At 44.0% G+C, this 17,510-nt stretch overlaps 2 protein-coding genes across 2 annotated transcripts; one reads left to right on the top strand and one right to left on the bottom strand.

Moving 5' to 3' along the window:
* Positions 1–129: 129 nt before the first annotated feature.
* Mitd1 (microtubule interacting and trafficking domain containing 1) lies at positions 130–10,868 on the top strand. Its single transcript, XM_057751313.1, has 7 exons — positions 130–342; positions 4,335–4,436; positions 7,017–7,153; positions 7,713–7,799; positions 8,489–8,604; positions 10,111–10,171; positions 10,470–10,868. The coding sequence occupies exons 1-7, from the start codon at positions 192–194 to the stop codon at positions 10,563–10,565; spliced, it is 750 nt and encodes a 249-aa protein (XP_057607296.1). The 5' UTR covers positions 130–191; the 3' UTR covers positions 10,566–10,868.
* A 2,233-nt stretch (positions 10,869–13,101) lies between these two features.
* Lipt1 (lipoyltransferase 1) lies at positions 13,102–15,687 on the bottom strand. The gene is made up of 2 exons (XM_057751683.1): positions 15,590–15,687; positions 13,102–14,324 (listed from the first exon to the last, which is right to left on the bottom strand). Exon 2 carries the CDS (start codon positions 14,321–14,323, stop codon positions 13,202–13,204), a length of 1,122 nt encoding a protein of 373 aa, XP_057607666.1. The 5' UTR covers position 14,324; positions 15,590–15,687; the 3' UTR covers positions 13,102–13,201.
* Between the last annotated feature and the right edge of the window lie 1,823 nt (positions 15,688–17,510).

The following is a 17,510-nucleotide window of genomic DNA, read 5'->3' as shown; positions in this document are numbered from 1 at the left end:
CACCGCGCCGTTGCCGTCACGGGGCGCACAACTCTTTGGTTCCGGCAATGGTATTTTCGTTCTGGCCCAGTGACACCCATTCACAAAGCACCACAGAAAACTGCGCAAGCGCAGCGGTGTCACGTGTGCACTTCCTGGGGTAGGGAACTAGCCGTGGGAAGACCTGGCGAAGCCCAGGAGTTCTCGCTGTGATGGCAAAATCCAGCCTGGGGCAGGATCCCGACAGCACCGCTGCGGTGGCGGTGCTAAAGCGGGCAGTGGAGCTGGATGCGGAGTCCCGGTACCAGCAGGCTCTGGTGTGTTACCAGGAGGGGATTGATATGCTCCTGCAGGTTCTAAAAGGTAAGCTAGTTTCGGTTTCCGCTCTGTTTGCGACAGTGTGAAACTTAAGAAAACGAAACTTTCTAACTACGAGGGAGCATTCAAATTTAGGAGCTATAGTCTGATATTCTGCTGGATAACGGAGGTGGTGGCCTTTATAATAGACTTATGTTATCACGAAGGAGCTTATTCTGAAACATAAGAGACATAAATAGAAGACATAAGCCTTGTTAGGTCTTGCGTTTGAATGAATCTTATTTTATTCTTGCCAGTTTGCGACAGGATTTTTCTCCCCCTTACTCTCTCGGTCTCTCCTTTCCACCCCCGCTATGACCCAGTGGGTTTCATTAGGGTGGAAATTTGTTTACAGGAATATGTGCACCTTACCAGTGACTACATCACTGAATGGACTGTCTCTCCCCATCAACAACTTATAAACACACACACACACACACACACACACACACACACACGATGTGGGGGAGGGGTGGGCTTGAACCTCTACCTCTTTCATGACAGTGCTAACAGGCCCAAGTTTGTGGTGATCTTGTACAGGTTATTAAAGCTGCTGTGAGTTAGAGAGCAACATGCTAGAAAGTCTTGAATTCTTACCACTCCTTCTCTGGCTCTTATTCCTTCTGCTCTTCTGGATGTTCACCTAGCCTGGGGATGAAGGTAATAAAACCACAGGAGGAGCTCCAGGACCTATGACCTCCAGGGTCTTGTACTTTTAATCCGATGTGAATTCTCTCCTGTCAGGCAGACATCAGATCCAATCAGAAAGCAGTTTGGTACCCTATAACATTTGCCATATGTTCCATAACATATAACACCATGCCACTATTGCACCAATGGGCTTATTTGCCCCTGCTGGTTGGTTCTAACACAGTGTATGACTGAATAAGACAATCTTCCCCCAGCGGCTTGTGTAGCACCTTCTACCACTATGAGAACTAGCCAACAAGGAAGCTTCGAACCCAGTTCCAGCTTGATTGTCTCTCTGTCCTGTGACCAAGGCATGTGGTGTGTTCAGTAAGAGTCTTACCAGCTAGTTTTGGTGGGCATCTAAAAGCAGTGGCAATTCTTATATTGTTTTGGAGATTTCACAGGCCTCCTTGACCAACACCTAGGGAGGTAGCCCACTCCAGCACTGGGATTTACTGTTAGTGACTCATGTTTCTGGGAGCAGCTTTATCTATCCACAGAGATACAACTTTTAAAACCTTTTTTTAATTAATTTTTTTGATTGGTTGACTGTCCTATTTAGGGTTACTATTGCTATGATGAAACACCATGACCAAAAACAAGTTGGGGAGGAAAGGGTTTATTTGGCTTACATGTCCATGTGCACTCCATCACTGAAGGAAGTCAGGAGAGGAACTCAAGCAAAGCAGGGACCCGAAGGAAGGAGATAATGCAGAGGTCGTGGGGGGTTCATGCTTCCAGGCTTGCTCCTCACAGCTTGCTCTGCATGCTGGACCACCAGCCCAGGCATGGCACCACCCACAGTGGGCTGGGCCCTTCCCCACCAATCACTAATAAAGAAAATGCCTTAGAGCCCAAGTTTATGGAGGCATTTTTCTCCTCACCCCCATCTCCCAGACAGGGTTTCTCTGTGTAGCCTGGATGCCCTAGAACTCCCTTTGCAGGCCAGGGTGGCCTCAAACTCAAAGATTTGTCCACCTTTGCCTCCCAAGTGCTGGGATTAAAGGCGTGTGCCACCCTGCCTAGGGAAGCATTTTCTTAATTGAGGTTCCCTTCTATCAAATGACTTTAGCTTGCTTCAGATTGACATGAACCTATCCAGCACACTTAGCAAATATCAACATTGTTATTTGGAGCCGGGCGGTGGTGGCGCACGCCTTTAATCCCAGCACTCGGGAGGCAGAGGCAGGCGGATCTCTGGGAGTTCGAGGCCAGCCTGGTCTACAAGAGCTAGTTCCAGGACAGGCACCAAAAGCTACAGAGAAACCCTGTCTCGAAAAACCAAAAAAACAAAACAAAACAAAACAAACAAACAAAAAAAACATTGTTATTTGGATAGGACTCTCCTCCAAGTCCTCTCTCCAGGTGTTGTGGCTGGTTTTGTGTCAACTTGACACAAGCTAAATTTATCTGAAAGAAGGGAACCTCAATTAAGAAAATGCTCCCTTAAGATTTCTCTGTAGGGCATTTTCTTAATTAGTGATTGATGGAGGAGAGCCTAGCCCATTGGAATGATCACATATCCCTGAACTGGTGGTCCTGGGTTCTATAAGAAATCAGGCTGAGCAAGCCGCTAAGCAGTACTCCTCCATGGCCTCTGCATCAGCTGTTACCTCAGGTTCTTGCCCTGTTTGAGTTCCTCATTGATGCATAACGCCATAAGAAGTGTCAACCAAGCCTGACAGTGGTGGTGCACACCTTAATCCCAGCACTTGGGAGGCAGAAACAGGCGAATCTATGAGCTTGAGACCAGCCTGGTCTACTGAGTGAGTTCCAGGACAGCCTACACACCCACAAAGTATAAGTCAAATCAACCCTTTCCTCCCCAACTTGCTTTTTGGTCATGGTATTTTGTTGAAGCAGTAGAAACCCTAACCACAAGTTGGTACCAGGATAGTGGGTGACAGACATGACCATGTTTTTTGGGGAGGGTTGTGGAAGGACTTTGGAACCTTATGCAAGAAAAGCTATTGAGTGTTCAATGCTTGGTGAGCTGTTGAAGACCAGCTTCGACAAAACTCATATGTTCCAGGGTAGGAGTGTGAGGATTAGAATTATTGAGAAAAAGGAACAGAGATATGAGAGAACTAAGAGACAGAAACACAGAACAGCATCGGGAGGGACTTTGAGTGGATACTAAATACTGAATTTGCCTGTGTTTAATTTTCATATGCTTTTATACCCCAATACAAAAGCGGGGGCGGAGGGGAGGAGAAGGCAAGAGACTGCTTTAAAATGACACAAAGGACAATCAGAACAGTTACTTGCTTCAATACTTGGGACATCAAGCCATTATTTCCTGGGTAAAGTACGTGATGTTTGGGGCAGGAATATGCAGTGAACACACCCTGCACCAAGTATCCTGTAGGTAGCCACTCCCTATGTCAAACCTCATATTTTAAAAGAAGGGGCATAAATAGGCTCGAATTCTCTGACCTTTGGTAAGGGTGGAGTGGATCCACCTCCATAGGCCATCTTAATGTCCGAAACACCAAGTAACCACACCCTAGGTCAGGATGTGTAGCCACACTTGTTAAACTCAAACTCTCTGGCCTTCAGTCAAGGTGGGACAGGCTCATGTCTGTGTGTGTCCCCACGGTGATCTGCTCTGTAGGGCTTGGGAGCTAACAGCAGCCTAGCAGGCTGGGGACAGGGACATTGCCATGGTAGGAGGCAGAGAGCACTCACTGTCGCCCTGCAAGTCCAGAAGCCAGAGTGGGGAAGGGCTTGTCTCGGTCTTTTTTACATTTATGAGTGAGTGTGTGTGTGTGTGTGTGTGTGTGTGTGTGAGAGAGAGAGAGAGAGAGAGAGAGAGAGAGAGAGAGAGAGAGAGAATATCAGCTTGATAATGCCACAAAGTACATCTGGAGGTGAGAGAACAATTGACAGTCATTTCTCACCATTTGGGTCCCAGGGATGGAATTTAGAATTTCAGACTTAGTGGCAAGTACATTTACCTGCTGAAACATCTTGCTTGCTTGCCCAGTCTTATGTAACTACTCTTTATGGGCAATAACTGGCATCATAGGGAACTCATTAATTCTTTGCAAGGGCAGCACCTCAGTTACCTCCCACAAAGCTCTACTACATGGAGACTCCACTACTTAACATTGTTACACAGGACTGAGCTTCCCATTCTTGAACCTCGGAGGGAGGAGGTACACTTCAATCATATCCGAGAGATGGATGTGTATCCGTTCAGAACTACCGAAGGACACTCGAGCACACTGAATTGGAGCACAGTGATAAATGGCAGGAAATTTGTGGGAGACTTGACACAAATCCCTGTTCTTTTTCTCAATTTGTAGGCACCAAAGATGCCAGTAAGAGATGCGCTTTCAGACAGAAAATCTCTGACTACATGGATAGAGCAGAAAACATAAAGAAATACTTAGATCAAGAAAAAGAAGGTAAAAGGTTATTTTTGAGAACATGTCTGGGGTTGGGGCTCAGAGACAGGATGCAGCTTGAGGCCCTGGGTTCAAAGCTCCTGCTTGTGGAGTGTGGTGTGGTCTGGGCCACTTGTGCCTGGGACCTTAACAGATTTTCTCTGTTTTATTCCTCCTCATACAGAGATCTTCCTTCCTTCCTTCCTTCCTTCCTTCCTTCCTTCCTTCCTTCCTTCCTTCCTTCCTTCCTTCCTTCCTTCCTTCCTTTTTAAAGAGAATTCAGAATGAGTTTCAATGTTCTTTTTTTATTTTTATTTTTTATTTTATGTGCATTGTTGTTTTGCTATGGGTGCTGGGTCCCCTGGAACTGGAATTATAGACATTTGTTTCCAGGCAGTTGTGAGCTGCCATGCAGTTCTGGGAATTGAACCTGGGTCCTCTGGAAGAGCAGTCAGTGCTCTTAACCACTGAGCCATCTCTCCAGCCCTAGAAGTTATTCTTAACAGTGTCTGGTTTTCAGTTTGGGCCCTGGGAATTCAGACATCCTTTGAATACCTGACAAAAGTTTGGCCATTTTTAAGACATTTGCAGATCACTATGAAGCATATGGGTGGACCTCAGTTTAAGAATACTGCAGAAGAATACCGAATGTGGATCCTGTGTTTGTATTTTCTTTTATGAAAAGATGAAAAATCATTAGAATAGCTAAAGAAACTCCAAGGGCCTCTCAAACATTGCTGTGAATCAAAGCATTTCACGAGTTATATATTCCTGAAGATTAAGAGGTGAGGTAGGTATTCCTCTGGATCTGTTATGAGTTCCCACCTCAGGAGCCTCTGTGTGAGTTGCTGTGGCCATCTCACCTGAAGCACACTGGTGTTTTTACAGCCAGAGAAGCCTTGGCTCTTCTTCCAATCTGTCCTTACTACAGCCCTCCCCATCTCTTCCTAGGGTTCTGTACTAATTACACCCAGCTTATGGTGGTTGAGTGAACAGTTAGATTAGCCTATGTGACTAGTTTGGCTTAGATGTATGGTTTGTGTGTTATCTGTATGCAAATGTTTGGGCTTTTGTTTTGTTTTGTTTTTGGTGGTCCTGGGGATTAAACTCGGTGTCTTAAGCTTGTAGGTGAGTATTCTACTGCTAAACTATGGCTATAATCCAGATTTTTTTTTTGACTGCTCAAAAAGCCGCCACTTTTTTTTGTTCTTTTGGTTTTTGGTTGGTTTTGTTTGGTTTTGGTTGCTGTGTTTTTTGTTTGTTTGTTTTTCAGACAGGGTCTTACTATGTAACTCTGGCTAGCCTGGAACTCTCTTTGTAGACCAGGCTGGCCTTGAACTCATAGAGATCCTCCTCCATCTGTCTCCAGAATGCAGGAAAATGCATTTCATTTTCCATTTTACAGTCTTATAAGAATTTCAGTCCTCATAGCATGAACCATTAAAAGTCTGCTTAAAACATATCGTAGCATGCTTAGCATACACAGGACCCTATATTCAATCCGCAGCACCAAAAGCAAGCAGACAAACAAACAAACAAACAAAAACAAGAAAAAAATGCAGCCAGGCTGTGGTGGTAACACACCTATAGTCCCAGCATTTGGGAGGTAGAGGCAAAACGATAAGGAATTCAGGGTCACTCTTAGCTATGTAAGGAGTTTGTGGCCAGGCTGGGATACATTTGACCCTGTCTGAAAACAGAGCCTTAAAGGAACACTCTTAAAGTGCTAAGCATGACTCTATAAATTCCATTGTGCCATTACATGTTTCAACACTCACTTTAGCCGTGTGATTGCAAGATATGAAATGGCAAGTCTGCAAAGAAAGCAGATACAACCAAGTACATCCTGTGTTCTGCCCACGGTGGCAGGGGCTTAGTGACACCTGTGTGCAGTCAGACCTGTCTCATAAATCTTTCCCAGTTCCTCAGAGACAGCGAAGGAACACTTTTCAAGTAACCTCTTGTGGGCTGGAGAGATGGCGCAGTGGAGCCCGGGCTGCTCTTGCACAGTACCTCCAGGTTCAGTTCCCAGCACCCACACAGCAGCTCACAACCATTTTTAACTCTACTTCTAGAGACGCTAAGGCCCTGTTCTGACATCAGAGGACACTGCATGTATGTGGCGCAAATGCATACAGGCAGGCAAGACATTAATACACATAATTTATTTTTTTAATTTTAAAAAGGAAACATCTGGAGGGCCCCCTTTGCCTGCCCTCTGTGAAGACAGGAATCTGCCTCTAAAATAGTGTTTTGTCTTCTTTCCCTATGTGTAGGAAACATTTGCATTGCATGATACAGAGAAGGCATGTGATAGCTACTGAATAAATCAGTTTAAAAGATTGTAACTTATCCCGATTAATCACTGTGTACACCATAGCAGCTGTGTATAAACAAAGTGTTCACAGTGAGGTGGTTCAATGGGTAAAGCCACCTGCCAGCAAACCTACAGACCTGAGTTCAGTCCCACGTGGTAGAAGGGAAGAGCCACTCCCACGAGTTGTGCTCTGCCCTTTGCACATGCCATGAATACATGAAAGAATAAAGGTGTAATTTTCAGAAAGTGGTCACCAGTCACATTATAGCAGTTATGTTTTGTAGATGGAAAATATCACAAGCAAATTAAAATAGAAGAGAATGCCACCGGCTTCAGTTATGAGTCACTTTTCAAAGAATACCTTCATGAGACAGTTACAGAAGTCTGGATAGAAGACCCTTATATTAGACAGACTCATCAGGTAAGTGGAATGTATGAAAACAGAATGAAATGCAGCTTTAAATGTGCAGTTAGCTGTTTGCGTTTGTGGGTTTCCTATCCATGGATTCGATGGAGGATCGAAAATACTGTTAAAAATCCCATCTGTATTGAACATACACAAGCATGATAGTGTAACGGTGATGTGTAGTGTTTACATTGTGTTGGGTAGCATAGGTACTTTAGAGATGATTTAAAGTTCTCAGGATGGTGTGTGTAGGTTCTGGGCTGATAGAGCATCATTTAAAACAATGGATGGGAAGGTTGGAGAGATGACTGAGAGGTTAAGAGCATTGGCTGCTCTTCAAAGGCCCTAAGTTCAATTGCCAGCACCCACATAGTGACTCACAACCACCTGTAATGAGATCTGGTGCCCTCTTCTGGTGTGCAAGCATACATGCAGACAGAACACCATATACATAATAAATAAATACATTTTTAAAACTAAATACAGTGGTGGTTGGAAGCATCTGTGGACAGGATCTTGTTGGACACTGAGGAAAAACTGTGAGTTAGTGCTGATCCATCCCGATGCCTTTCAGCTGTATAACTTCCTTCGGTTCTGTGAGATGCTGATTAAGAAGCCATGCAAAGTAAGAACTATTCACCTTCTCACCGCTACAGATGAAGTAGGTATCTGAGAAACCTCATCTTTTCTTGACTTACTGCGTTCAGTCACAAGTGACCTGGTCCAGGACTTTAGCTAGACATATTTCCTTGGCAATAACTCACCTTGTACCAAGCATAGCATATCTTACCAAAAAGACTATTGATTTGAGAGTGTTGACCTTGTATTCGGCCATTTGGTTGGGTTTGAGTAGTTTGTCAGTTTAGTCTCTGGCATCAGTGATGACGCAGTCTGTACTAGTGATACTTCTGTCCCTTGCTGCATGTATCTGGGTTGGATTGTCGCTGTGTCTCTTTTGACTGTGTTTTAAGTACAAGGGCATCCAAATAATTCTAATTTCTAAGATTAGTCTGAGAAGTAGGCAGTCTCGCATGGATGACTGGATACCATCACTAAAATACATTTAAGGATGCTGGGCACGGTACCACATGCCTGTGCACCTATCAGCAGGGAGACTGAGGCAGGAAGGAGACGTGTGGTATTCACATGAGGAAAGCAATTGTTTGTATAAAAATAATACGTAAAAAAGAAAAGAATTACCCATTCTTCGGTTGCTTCCTTGAGACGGTAATGTTGAAATTAATATAGAATCTTTTCAGTTTAATCTCTCTATGGTATTGATTTGTAGCTCATGAATCATTTAAGTTATTAATAGCTGAGGAAGTAAATTATGTTTTATGCCATCAATAGGGGCTTGGGAATGCGCAGCAAAGTAGTGGCCTGGAAGAAATAAAGCAATCCCTCAGGAGTCATGGCGTGCTGTTGGAAGTAAACTATTCTTCATCTATACATGACCGAGAAATCAGGTTAGTATCTATTTTATTTTTTTCATAGTTGAGACATATTTTAAGAATTCCAATGTAATATAATTATATACACATATTTAAATATTAAAGCTTCAAATCAAGCTCAAACTTAAGTAACTTTGCACTTTGGACAAGAAATCTTGGCTTACCTCACTCTATAGTGAGTTTAGTTCATTCCGAATCAAATAACATGTATGGTTCTGTGTCATGTGGGAAGGAGTTCTTTTGTGCAGATCATAGCCAGTGTTATGGTAGGAGATAATCCGTTTCCTACTGAAATTACTATTTACCTTGTGTGGCTTCAGTGGTATGTTCTAGTAGTGTGGTTTTAATCAGGAAATGGACATACAGCTTCTTCGGGATCACACTAAGAACCCTTCCTTCCCTTTAGCATAGTGGCTTTCATATGATACAGCAAAAAGGCTCTTGTTTTTAATGCAGAGTTAATCAGATGCTAAATATGCAAAATAGAGGGCAGTGCTGCTGTTGTTGGAGCAGAGGTCAGGGGTGGCCTGCCTTTGGGAGCCCCATCTCCATCTCTGCATAATGGCTCTGTGTTATTCAGTGTCTTCAGTAGAACAGAAATTAAAGAATGAATATACACACACACACACACAAAGGGGATTTTTTAGAACAGTTCACAGGCTGTGGTCCAGCTAATCCAACAATGGCTGTCTACCAATGGAAGGTCTGAGAGTCCAGTAGTTGTTCAGTCCATGAGGCTGGAAGTCTCAGCTGGTCTTCAGTGTACACCAGAATCCTGAAGAAGTAGGCTCTAATGCCAGTAAAGGAATGGACTTGCCAATGAGAGCAAGCAGGCAAAGAAAGCAAGCTTCCTTCCATGACCTTTATAAAGGTTGCCCAAAGAAGGTGTGGCCCAGATTAAAGGTTGACCTTCATACCTCAAAAGATCTGGATCCTCTCACTTCAAATAGTTTTAATGTTGTTGTTTCATTAGTTCATTTTTGTTTTTTTCTCTTTTTTTTGGGACAGGGTTTCTCTATATAATATCCCTGGCTGTCCTAGAACTCACAGTGATATGCCTGCCTCTGCCTCCTGACAGAGGTGTTAAAGGCATGTGCCACCATGCCCGGCTCCTCCCTCTTCAAATAGTTTAATTAAAGAAAAAAAAAATTTCTCAGAGATGTACACAGCCATTGGGATTTTAGTTAATTCCAGATATAGTCAAGTTGAAAACTGGAACAACCATCATAGGCACCTTTGAAATGTCACCACACTCTTCCTGAACGTCCTCTGCAAGCCACATGTTAACAGAGAAGAAGAACTTAAGCAAGCTGGATTCAAAGTATCTTTCCCTTAATGGTTAAGTTCTTTCCCAGCCAATCGGATTAGCTGATGGTGTTTAATGCTCCTTTTGTTTTCCTTATAGAATGAGCTTATTAGCTGAGTTAAACATAGGGGAAATCTTGATGATTCTTAACCAGCTCTGGCTTTAAAAATTAACTCATATGTCTTGAATATAATACTTTACACTAATTTCAATAGGTTCAACAGTGGATGGATGTTTAAAATTGGAAGGGGACTTGATTATTTTAAGAGACCACAGGTAGGATATGCATTTATTTATTTATTTATTTATCTTCTTATAGATTATATACAGACTGAAGTTTCCCCTCCCTCCTCTCCTCCCAGTCCCTCCTCCTACATCCCCTTTCCCCCAGATACACTCTTCCTCCCTACCCTTCAAGGATATGATTTTATGATTAACTGTGAGCACTGTTTTCTTGTTTGTTTTGCTAAACTCCTGGGATCTTAGCCTCCAGAGTGGCTGGCACTATAGACAGAACATCTCGCGTGGCTTTTTCTGTGTGTCATTTTTAACAGTATTCTTCTTTTCTTCATAGGGTCGTTTTTCCCTTGGATATTGTGATTTGGATCTGAGACCATGTCATGAAACAACAGTGGACATTTTCCATAACAAGCACACAAAAAAACTATGACGTGTACTAACCTAACTGTAGGTTTCTGCATTAGGTGGTTTCGGCCCTTTTTCCGTTGCTATGACCAAATATCGTACACTGGATAACGTATAAAGAATAGAGGTATAGGCTTTGGCATCTGGGGAGGATCTTCTCTCTGCATCCCACATAGAATAATGCAACAAGATGACAAAGCTTGTGAGGCAGAGCCAGCCACCCGAGAGGACTCCCTCTCAACACTGCTATACTAGGGACCAAGACTGAACTCACGAACTTTTGGGGACACATTCAAACCACAGCAATCAAATACTGAGCTTCCTTTTTCCTTTTTTTTTTTTTAACTTTGAATGTATTTTTATAATGTATAAATTTAACAGTAAATGTTTACATTTCTACAAATTTCTGGGTCTGTAAATATGCTGTTCAGTAGATGGGCAGTGTTTCTTTCTAAGTCACGGAGTTAACAGAAAGATTTTACCAGCTTCCGGCTGGTGGTCGGCGACCAGGTCGGCAGATACTGCACATCTGCTGTGAGGAACAACTGGATGTTAATCCTGCTCTTGGGAGTTCAGAGTTCCAAAACGAAAACCACAGGTTATAGTGCACATACGAGACAGATGGGCTGAGGGCCTAGGAACGAGAACCAAAGTACACGTGGCTGAAGATGTAGCCTAGAGCACAGCACAGACCTAGTGTGGGCCACTCCTGGCTTCCGTTTCCAGCAGTTAAGATGGTTGTCAGCCAGGCTTGATGGGGCACGGCTGTAATCCAGCACCTGGGAGGTGGAGGCTGGTGGATCTAGAATTCAGGGTCATTCTAGGCTCTACAGAGAGTTTGGGGTAACCTGGACTACGTGAAACACAAAGAAATAAGTGATAGCCTGTGGGAGACGTTCTCTGGTGCCCAGATGTCCAGCATTGCAGAGCTTTGTACAGTCAACCTGACCTGTTCAGTGATTGATTTTCATGGAACCGTCCTGGCAGGGCCCAGAGATGCTCTAAAGAGATACTGCTGTAGCCCTCCCTGCGACTATCAGACTGCTGAAATAATGGTCCCCAATAAATCGGCATTTCCGCAGGAATCTAATGCTGGGAAAAGGTAAGACCTGAGGCATGGTACCAGCCAGAGGAGGAACTTGTCACCTAGGAATAAATCTTTACACAGTTCTGACAACTCAGTCAACACCGCCCAACCAATCTCCACCAGACTGGAGCCTAGACAGTGAGGAGCCAGTGACACACACATCCCCAGCAAGCCACTGCCCTATTTTTTTTATTTTATTTTATTTTTTTGTTTTCCTTGAACAAAAATTCTTGGAGGAGTTGTGTGTGCATTTCCTCACCAGCTGTTCCACTCACTTCATTCACTCTTGGCTGCTGCCCAGGGCACTGCAGTGCAGTCACTAAGGTCAGAAGCGACCTTGACACCACCTTACTGCATGGGCACCTCCCTTCTTAGGACTGGCTTTCATTCTGTAGCAAAGGTTGCTCTCAGAATGATGGTTTTCCTGCTCCGGCCCCTGAGTGCTGAGACTCGTGCTATCACTTCTAACTCCTAATGGGCACTTTAATAGTTATGCTTAAGGTACCAGCATATATTAGTTATACGACAGAATGGATTTCACTGTGACATTTTCATATTGTGTCACAAGATTATACCCACTTCTCTGCTCTTTTCTCATCCTTAATCCCTGTCCTCTTCTAATGGGCACTTTGGGAGCTTTGTGCTATTTGGTATTTCAGAAATGTTGGACGCAGTTGGCCACTCCTGTCCTGAAATTCAGTTTTCCTCAAGCCCACATCTCCATCTTTCCTTTTAAATACAAGAGTTGAGTGCAGCCGGGGGTGCGGGTGAGTAACGCATGAGCTTAGCATGCGCGGGAGTCCAGGTCAGGCCTCAGGACAAATCCAAACATAGTGCTTACTGTTCTAAACGTCAGTCTGTGCTCTGTTCCGAAGTGATTACACAGGAGGAACTCTCAGGAAAGAGCATCAAAAACTGCTATTACTTGAGGTGAGCAAACTTTAGGTGATTTATTACAGGGAGGCAGTAGATTACCGTGAGAGCTGCAGATTGACCTGTGGACGTTTTCTGTAAAGCATTGTGGCATAAAAGCTAAATGTATGTGTGCTCCATGGAAAAACTATTCTTTACTCTAATTTTAATCTAATATGTTCAAACTCCTCGTTACTAACCGTGTCTGTTCCTGAGGTCAGAGGACATGCATTTCACATACTGTGAACAACAGCTAACACAGTGCTTGGTATATAGTGGGCACCCGATAAATACACAGTACTGTCGGAGCAAAAGTGTGGCGATGAGATAGTTGTAGATTTAAGAAGCAGCCAGTGGCCAGGCAGCGCACACCTTCAGTCCCAGCACTTGGGAGGCAGAGGCAGGCAAATCTCAGTGAGTTCGAAGCCAGCCTGGTCTACAAAGCGAATTCTAGGTCAGCCAGGACTGTTACACAGAGAAACCCTGTGTCAAAAACAACAACAACAAAAAGCCCAGATACAACTGGTCATGGGGATATACATCTTTAATCCTAGAACTCAGGGGTCAGAAGCAGGCAGATCTCTGAGTTTGATGTTAGCCTGGTTCAAATACCACATTCCAAATATCACTGAAACTATCAGTATAAAGCAAGTTACTCAGGGTCACATTATTCCCCTGATTTTTTCACACAGAATATTCCATTTGCTGTGTAAGTGCTGGTCATCGGGACATGTCCTCAGTAATATATTTGTTAGCAGGGTGGCTTCAATGGGGCAGAATTTGCTGCCAATAAAACTTGAGTTTAATTTGCTACTGATTTCTAGTGGCAACCAATGATCAGGTGCTTTTATATCACAGGTTTCAATTCGTCCCTTCTTTACATCTATGGACACCTGAATTGGCAAATGTGCCTGTTCATGAGGCACGTGAAACGTGGTGTTCACACTAAACTTCGGAGTCCAGCCGTATATCCACTCCCAGCTTTGCAGCTCTTTAGCTTTGCTGCTTATTCCAGGAAACTGGGTCTCATCTGCCGGGTTTATTAGGTTAATGTGATTATCTATTTGATGATGAGCAGCGTACTCTGCAGCAATCGCGTTCATCAGAACTTCACAGGTCAGCGCGGGATCTTTTTCCAGAAGGTTTTTGACTATGGAAGGGATGCTAGGCGTGGCGTTGCTCTTTATCCCTTGGTATGGGCTCTTCAGCAAAGACGACAACGCTTTCCTGTCAGTACTGCATAACAGGGTGCAATGGTGATACGCGGTCACTCGGCCAATCTTTGATGCTGTTCCTGAGATTTTAAACTGTCCGTCAAGTAACAGGTCGAATTTTTTGGTGGGCTGCACGTCCAGGCGGGGTTGGACAGCATTCAGAGCTCTAACGATTATCTTCAGATTCTCCATTCTATCATACTTGGTCTTGGTGGTAAAGAAGGTCAGATTGATGTTACCCATATCGTGGTACACTGTTCCTCCTCCACTCCTTCTCCGAGCCAGTTTGATAGCTCCCTGTCTCATCAGATGGAGGTTACATTCCTGCCATGGATTCTGGTGCCTGCCGATGACAACACTGGGAGAATTTCTCCAAAGGAAAAGAATTGGCTTGCCTTCTAGATGGAGGTGGTCTTGGATCCAGTCTTCTACAGCCAGATTTTGATACACATCGTTGGAGATGGACTGTAGAATGAGCCCATGTGTTGCTGGGGTCCTAAAGCCAGCTGCTGGGACCCTGTGGTGGCAGAGTAACCGGAAGCAATTCTTCACTGGAAATGGGGTTAGCATGCTTCAGAAACAAAAGAAGAAAAATTAATTCAATGAGAAAACAACTAAATTCTGTTCTTTAGTTATTTGTGAATCATCCTAAACTCATTTTAGGGTCCAGACCAGTTGCTTTTCTTGCCTTTCAGCTTTACCCTTAGCCTTGAACAGCTCCATAGTAGAGTGTTCAAAGGAAATCAGTGAAGATAAGCTTTAGAAAATGTCAACTAAAATGAAATACGTGGACAATTTTCATATAGTAAGTAAGGAGTAAATATACTAAGTAATGTACAACAAAGCCAAATAAATTATCTTGGAATTTACAATAGATCTCATTGAGAAAAATAGATTAGCACAAAGAAGTAAAAGACTCCAGAATCCTGTCACTCTGTCTCTCTATACTCTTTTTTAGTTATTATTTTTTCATGTGTTTTGATCATGTTCTTTTCCCTCCTCCTTTCCCCAGACCTCACCACCTCCCTACCCACCCAACTTTTTATGTTCTTGCTTTCATTAAAATAAATAAACCCACGAAAACCAAAATAAAAATAAATCAAAGACCAATAAGACAAAAAAAAAAAAAAGACAGAAAAAAAGGAACAAAAAGGCCACAGAAAAAGCCCTCGGGGTTCGTCTTGTGTTGGACAGCTACCCCTGGGCATGGTGCCTGTGCTGGAGTGTGGTTGGTATACTCATCTACATTCGTCTTTTATAAGCTTTAGCTGTGCAAGGGACTGATCGCAGGAACTTGCTCTATGTAGGTCTGAGCTATCCTGCCGAGCAACCCCCAGCTCTCTGTTTTCATCTTCATTATTAGTGTCATAATTTCTTCTCAGAAGGCACTTCCATGTTCTGGGAGATACTTTGCGGGGCCAAACATGCTTTTCTCCACCAACAGGGAGCAAGGTAAAACCAAACCACCGGCCCACTTTCCTCACAAGGCCTTAACAAAACTATTAATTTGCTACCTTCCTGACAATGCGATCCAAGCCCAGAATCTCATGAAGGACTTAAAGCAAGTTGTACTCTTCTTGAGGGGGCACGCGACTAGCATTCAATGCCTTGCTTAGTTTCCCCTCCACCTTATTAGAAATCAACTGTTCATAATAGTGAAATTACAACGTTTGGAGCATCGGTGTGTGTGTGTGGGGGTGGGAGCTGCAAAGCTTTGAGCACTAGCCAGAGGGGCCCAAATGAGGGACACGTGGTAAACGCAGCACCCACGCCCGCTCAGTGCGTGCTGCCGCAGCCAGCAACAAATCCACTAGATCTGCTTCCGGCTTCACCTACCTGCAACTTCCGGTCGCTCCCGCAGCTTTTGTTTTTTGCAAACTAAAGCTCAATCAGCACACCAGGGACCCGGAGCACTCAGCACGCGAGACCCAATTCTTCCCCTCCAGCCACGCCCATGGACGCCTGCCTTCGCGCGGGACAGCTCCTAGGAGGACACGCCCCACAGTCCCGCCCCCGGGAAGACCCGCCTCCTAGATACACCCCCCCCAGGGACTTAGAAGGGGCGTGGCCAAGCCTGAAGGCGGAGCTCATATTTATTTCCTAGCCCAGACAGCTAAGAAAATGTGTTTCTCAGCAGGTCAACGAATTTAAAACTATCTTTGTGGAAAGGGCGTAGGCCACTTTCGAATAACTACCAAAAGATATAATACAGACGTGGTTCCTCTGAATGACAGCAGAGATGAGGGCTGTCAAGGGTGAAAGGAAGAGTGGAGCATTTCTTTTCCTTCCTTCCTTCCTTCCTTCCTTCCTTCCTTCCTTCCTTCCTTCCTTCCTTCCTTCCTTCCTTCCTTCCTTCCTTCCTTCCTTCCTTCCTTCCTTCCTTTCCTTCTTCTTTCTTCTCTCTCTCTCTCTCTCTCTCTCTCTCTCTCTCTCTCTCTCTCTTTCTTTTTTTGGTTTTGGTTTTTTGAGACAAGATTTCTCTGTAGCTTGGAGCCTGTCCTGGAACTCTCTCTGTAGACCAGGCTGACCTTGAATTCATAGAGATAGATCTGTCTGTCTCTGCCTCCCAAGTGCTGGGATAAAAGACATGAGCTACCACTGCCCAGCCTGTCTGCTCTTCTTAAAACTTCTTTTTGTTGGTGAGATAGGGTCTCACCCTGTAAACCAGGCTTGCCTGGAACTAACATAGACCAGGATGGCCTCACAGAGATCTTCCTCCCTCTCTGCCTTCCAAGTGCTGAGATTAAAGGCATTAGCCATAGTGCTCAACCCAGGTTCTTTCATTTAAATATTTTTATATCAACTCTGAGATTACATACATTACACAGCAAATCAATCAATTTATCTGTATGAATATATGTAGGTTACAGAATGACTACAAAGGGTTAAAGAAATAAGGAGTTTTAAGTAATTTCAATGAGGCCTGAGGGGCCAAATTGGAAACTGATAGAAATGCAAAGGAGTCTATGGCTGTCAAACAACAAACAAATGAAAATTTTGGAAAGGGGTGTGGCTGCTGTTACAGAGTCGGGATCAGAGTTGATCTGTGGAGTGGGGTCCAGCAGCAGTGGTGAAAGGGCAGGAACTGGTCCTTAGAGCAAATGGGTGCGCAGACAGACATGTCCAGACAAACAGACAGGCAGGCAGATGGCAATTTGAGCAGCCTTTGTCAACATCTGGGACAAAGCAGAGCTTAAGCCCCTGGGAGAGCTGGGAGTGGTCAGGCTTTTGACACAGACATGCACTGGAAGGTCAGATGACAGGTGAGTAGGGCCTTCACCATCACAGTTATATGTCTCTGCCTCTTTGTGAGGTTCAAGTGAGAGTTGCTGTGTTTCCATGGCTTGTGAGCTAATAAGTTCTAGGGCACAGCTTTCCCGTGTTTTATTCTGCATGTGTGTATGCTATGGAGGTCAGAGGACACGATGAAGGCAATATGCTTTCTTCTTCCACCAAATGGGTTCTGGGGGATCAAACACAAGTTGTCAGGCTTGGTGGCATGTGTCTTATCTGCTGAGCCAACCTGACAGTCCTGATAGAATTTTAATATGGATAATAATATGCTCTTATAGTACTAATTCACCTTCATAAATTTATGAGATGGGTCCCTGTCTATGCCCATGAGTAAGTCATTTATTAGTCTGTGCTTCTTGAGGGTGCGAGGCAGATGGTGATAATTATATATATATATATATAAATATATATATACACATATATGTGAATATATATAATATATATATTCACTCAAGAGCAGAGT

Source organism: Chionomys nivalis, chromosome 19 (assembly GCF_950005125.1).
Source record: "Chionomys nivalis chromosome 19, mChiNiv1.1, whole genome shotgun sequence".
NCBI lineage: Eukaryota > Metazoa > Chordata > Mammalia > Rodentia > Cricetidae > Chionomys > Chionomys nivalis.
This window is presented reverse-complemented; position numbering and strand designations above follow the sequence as displayed.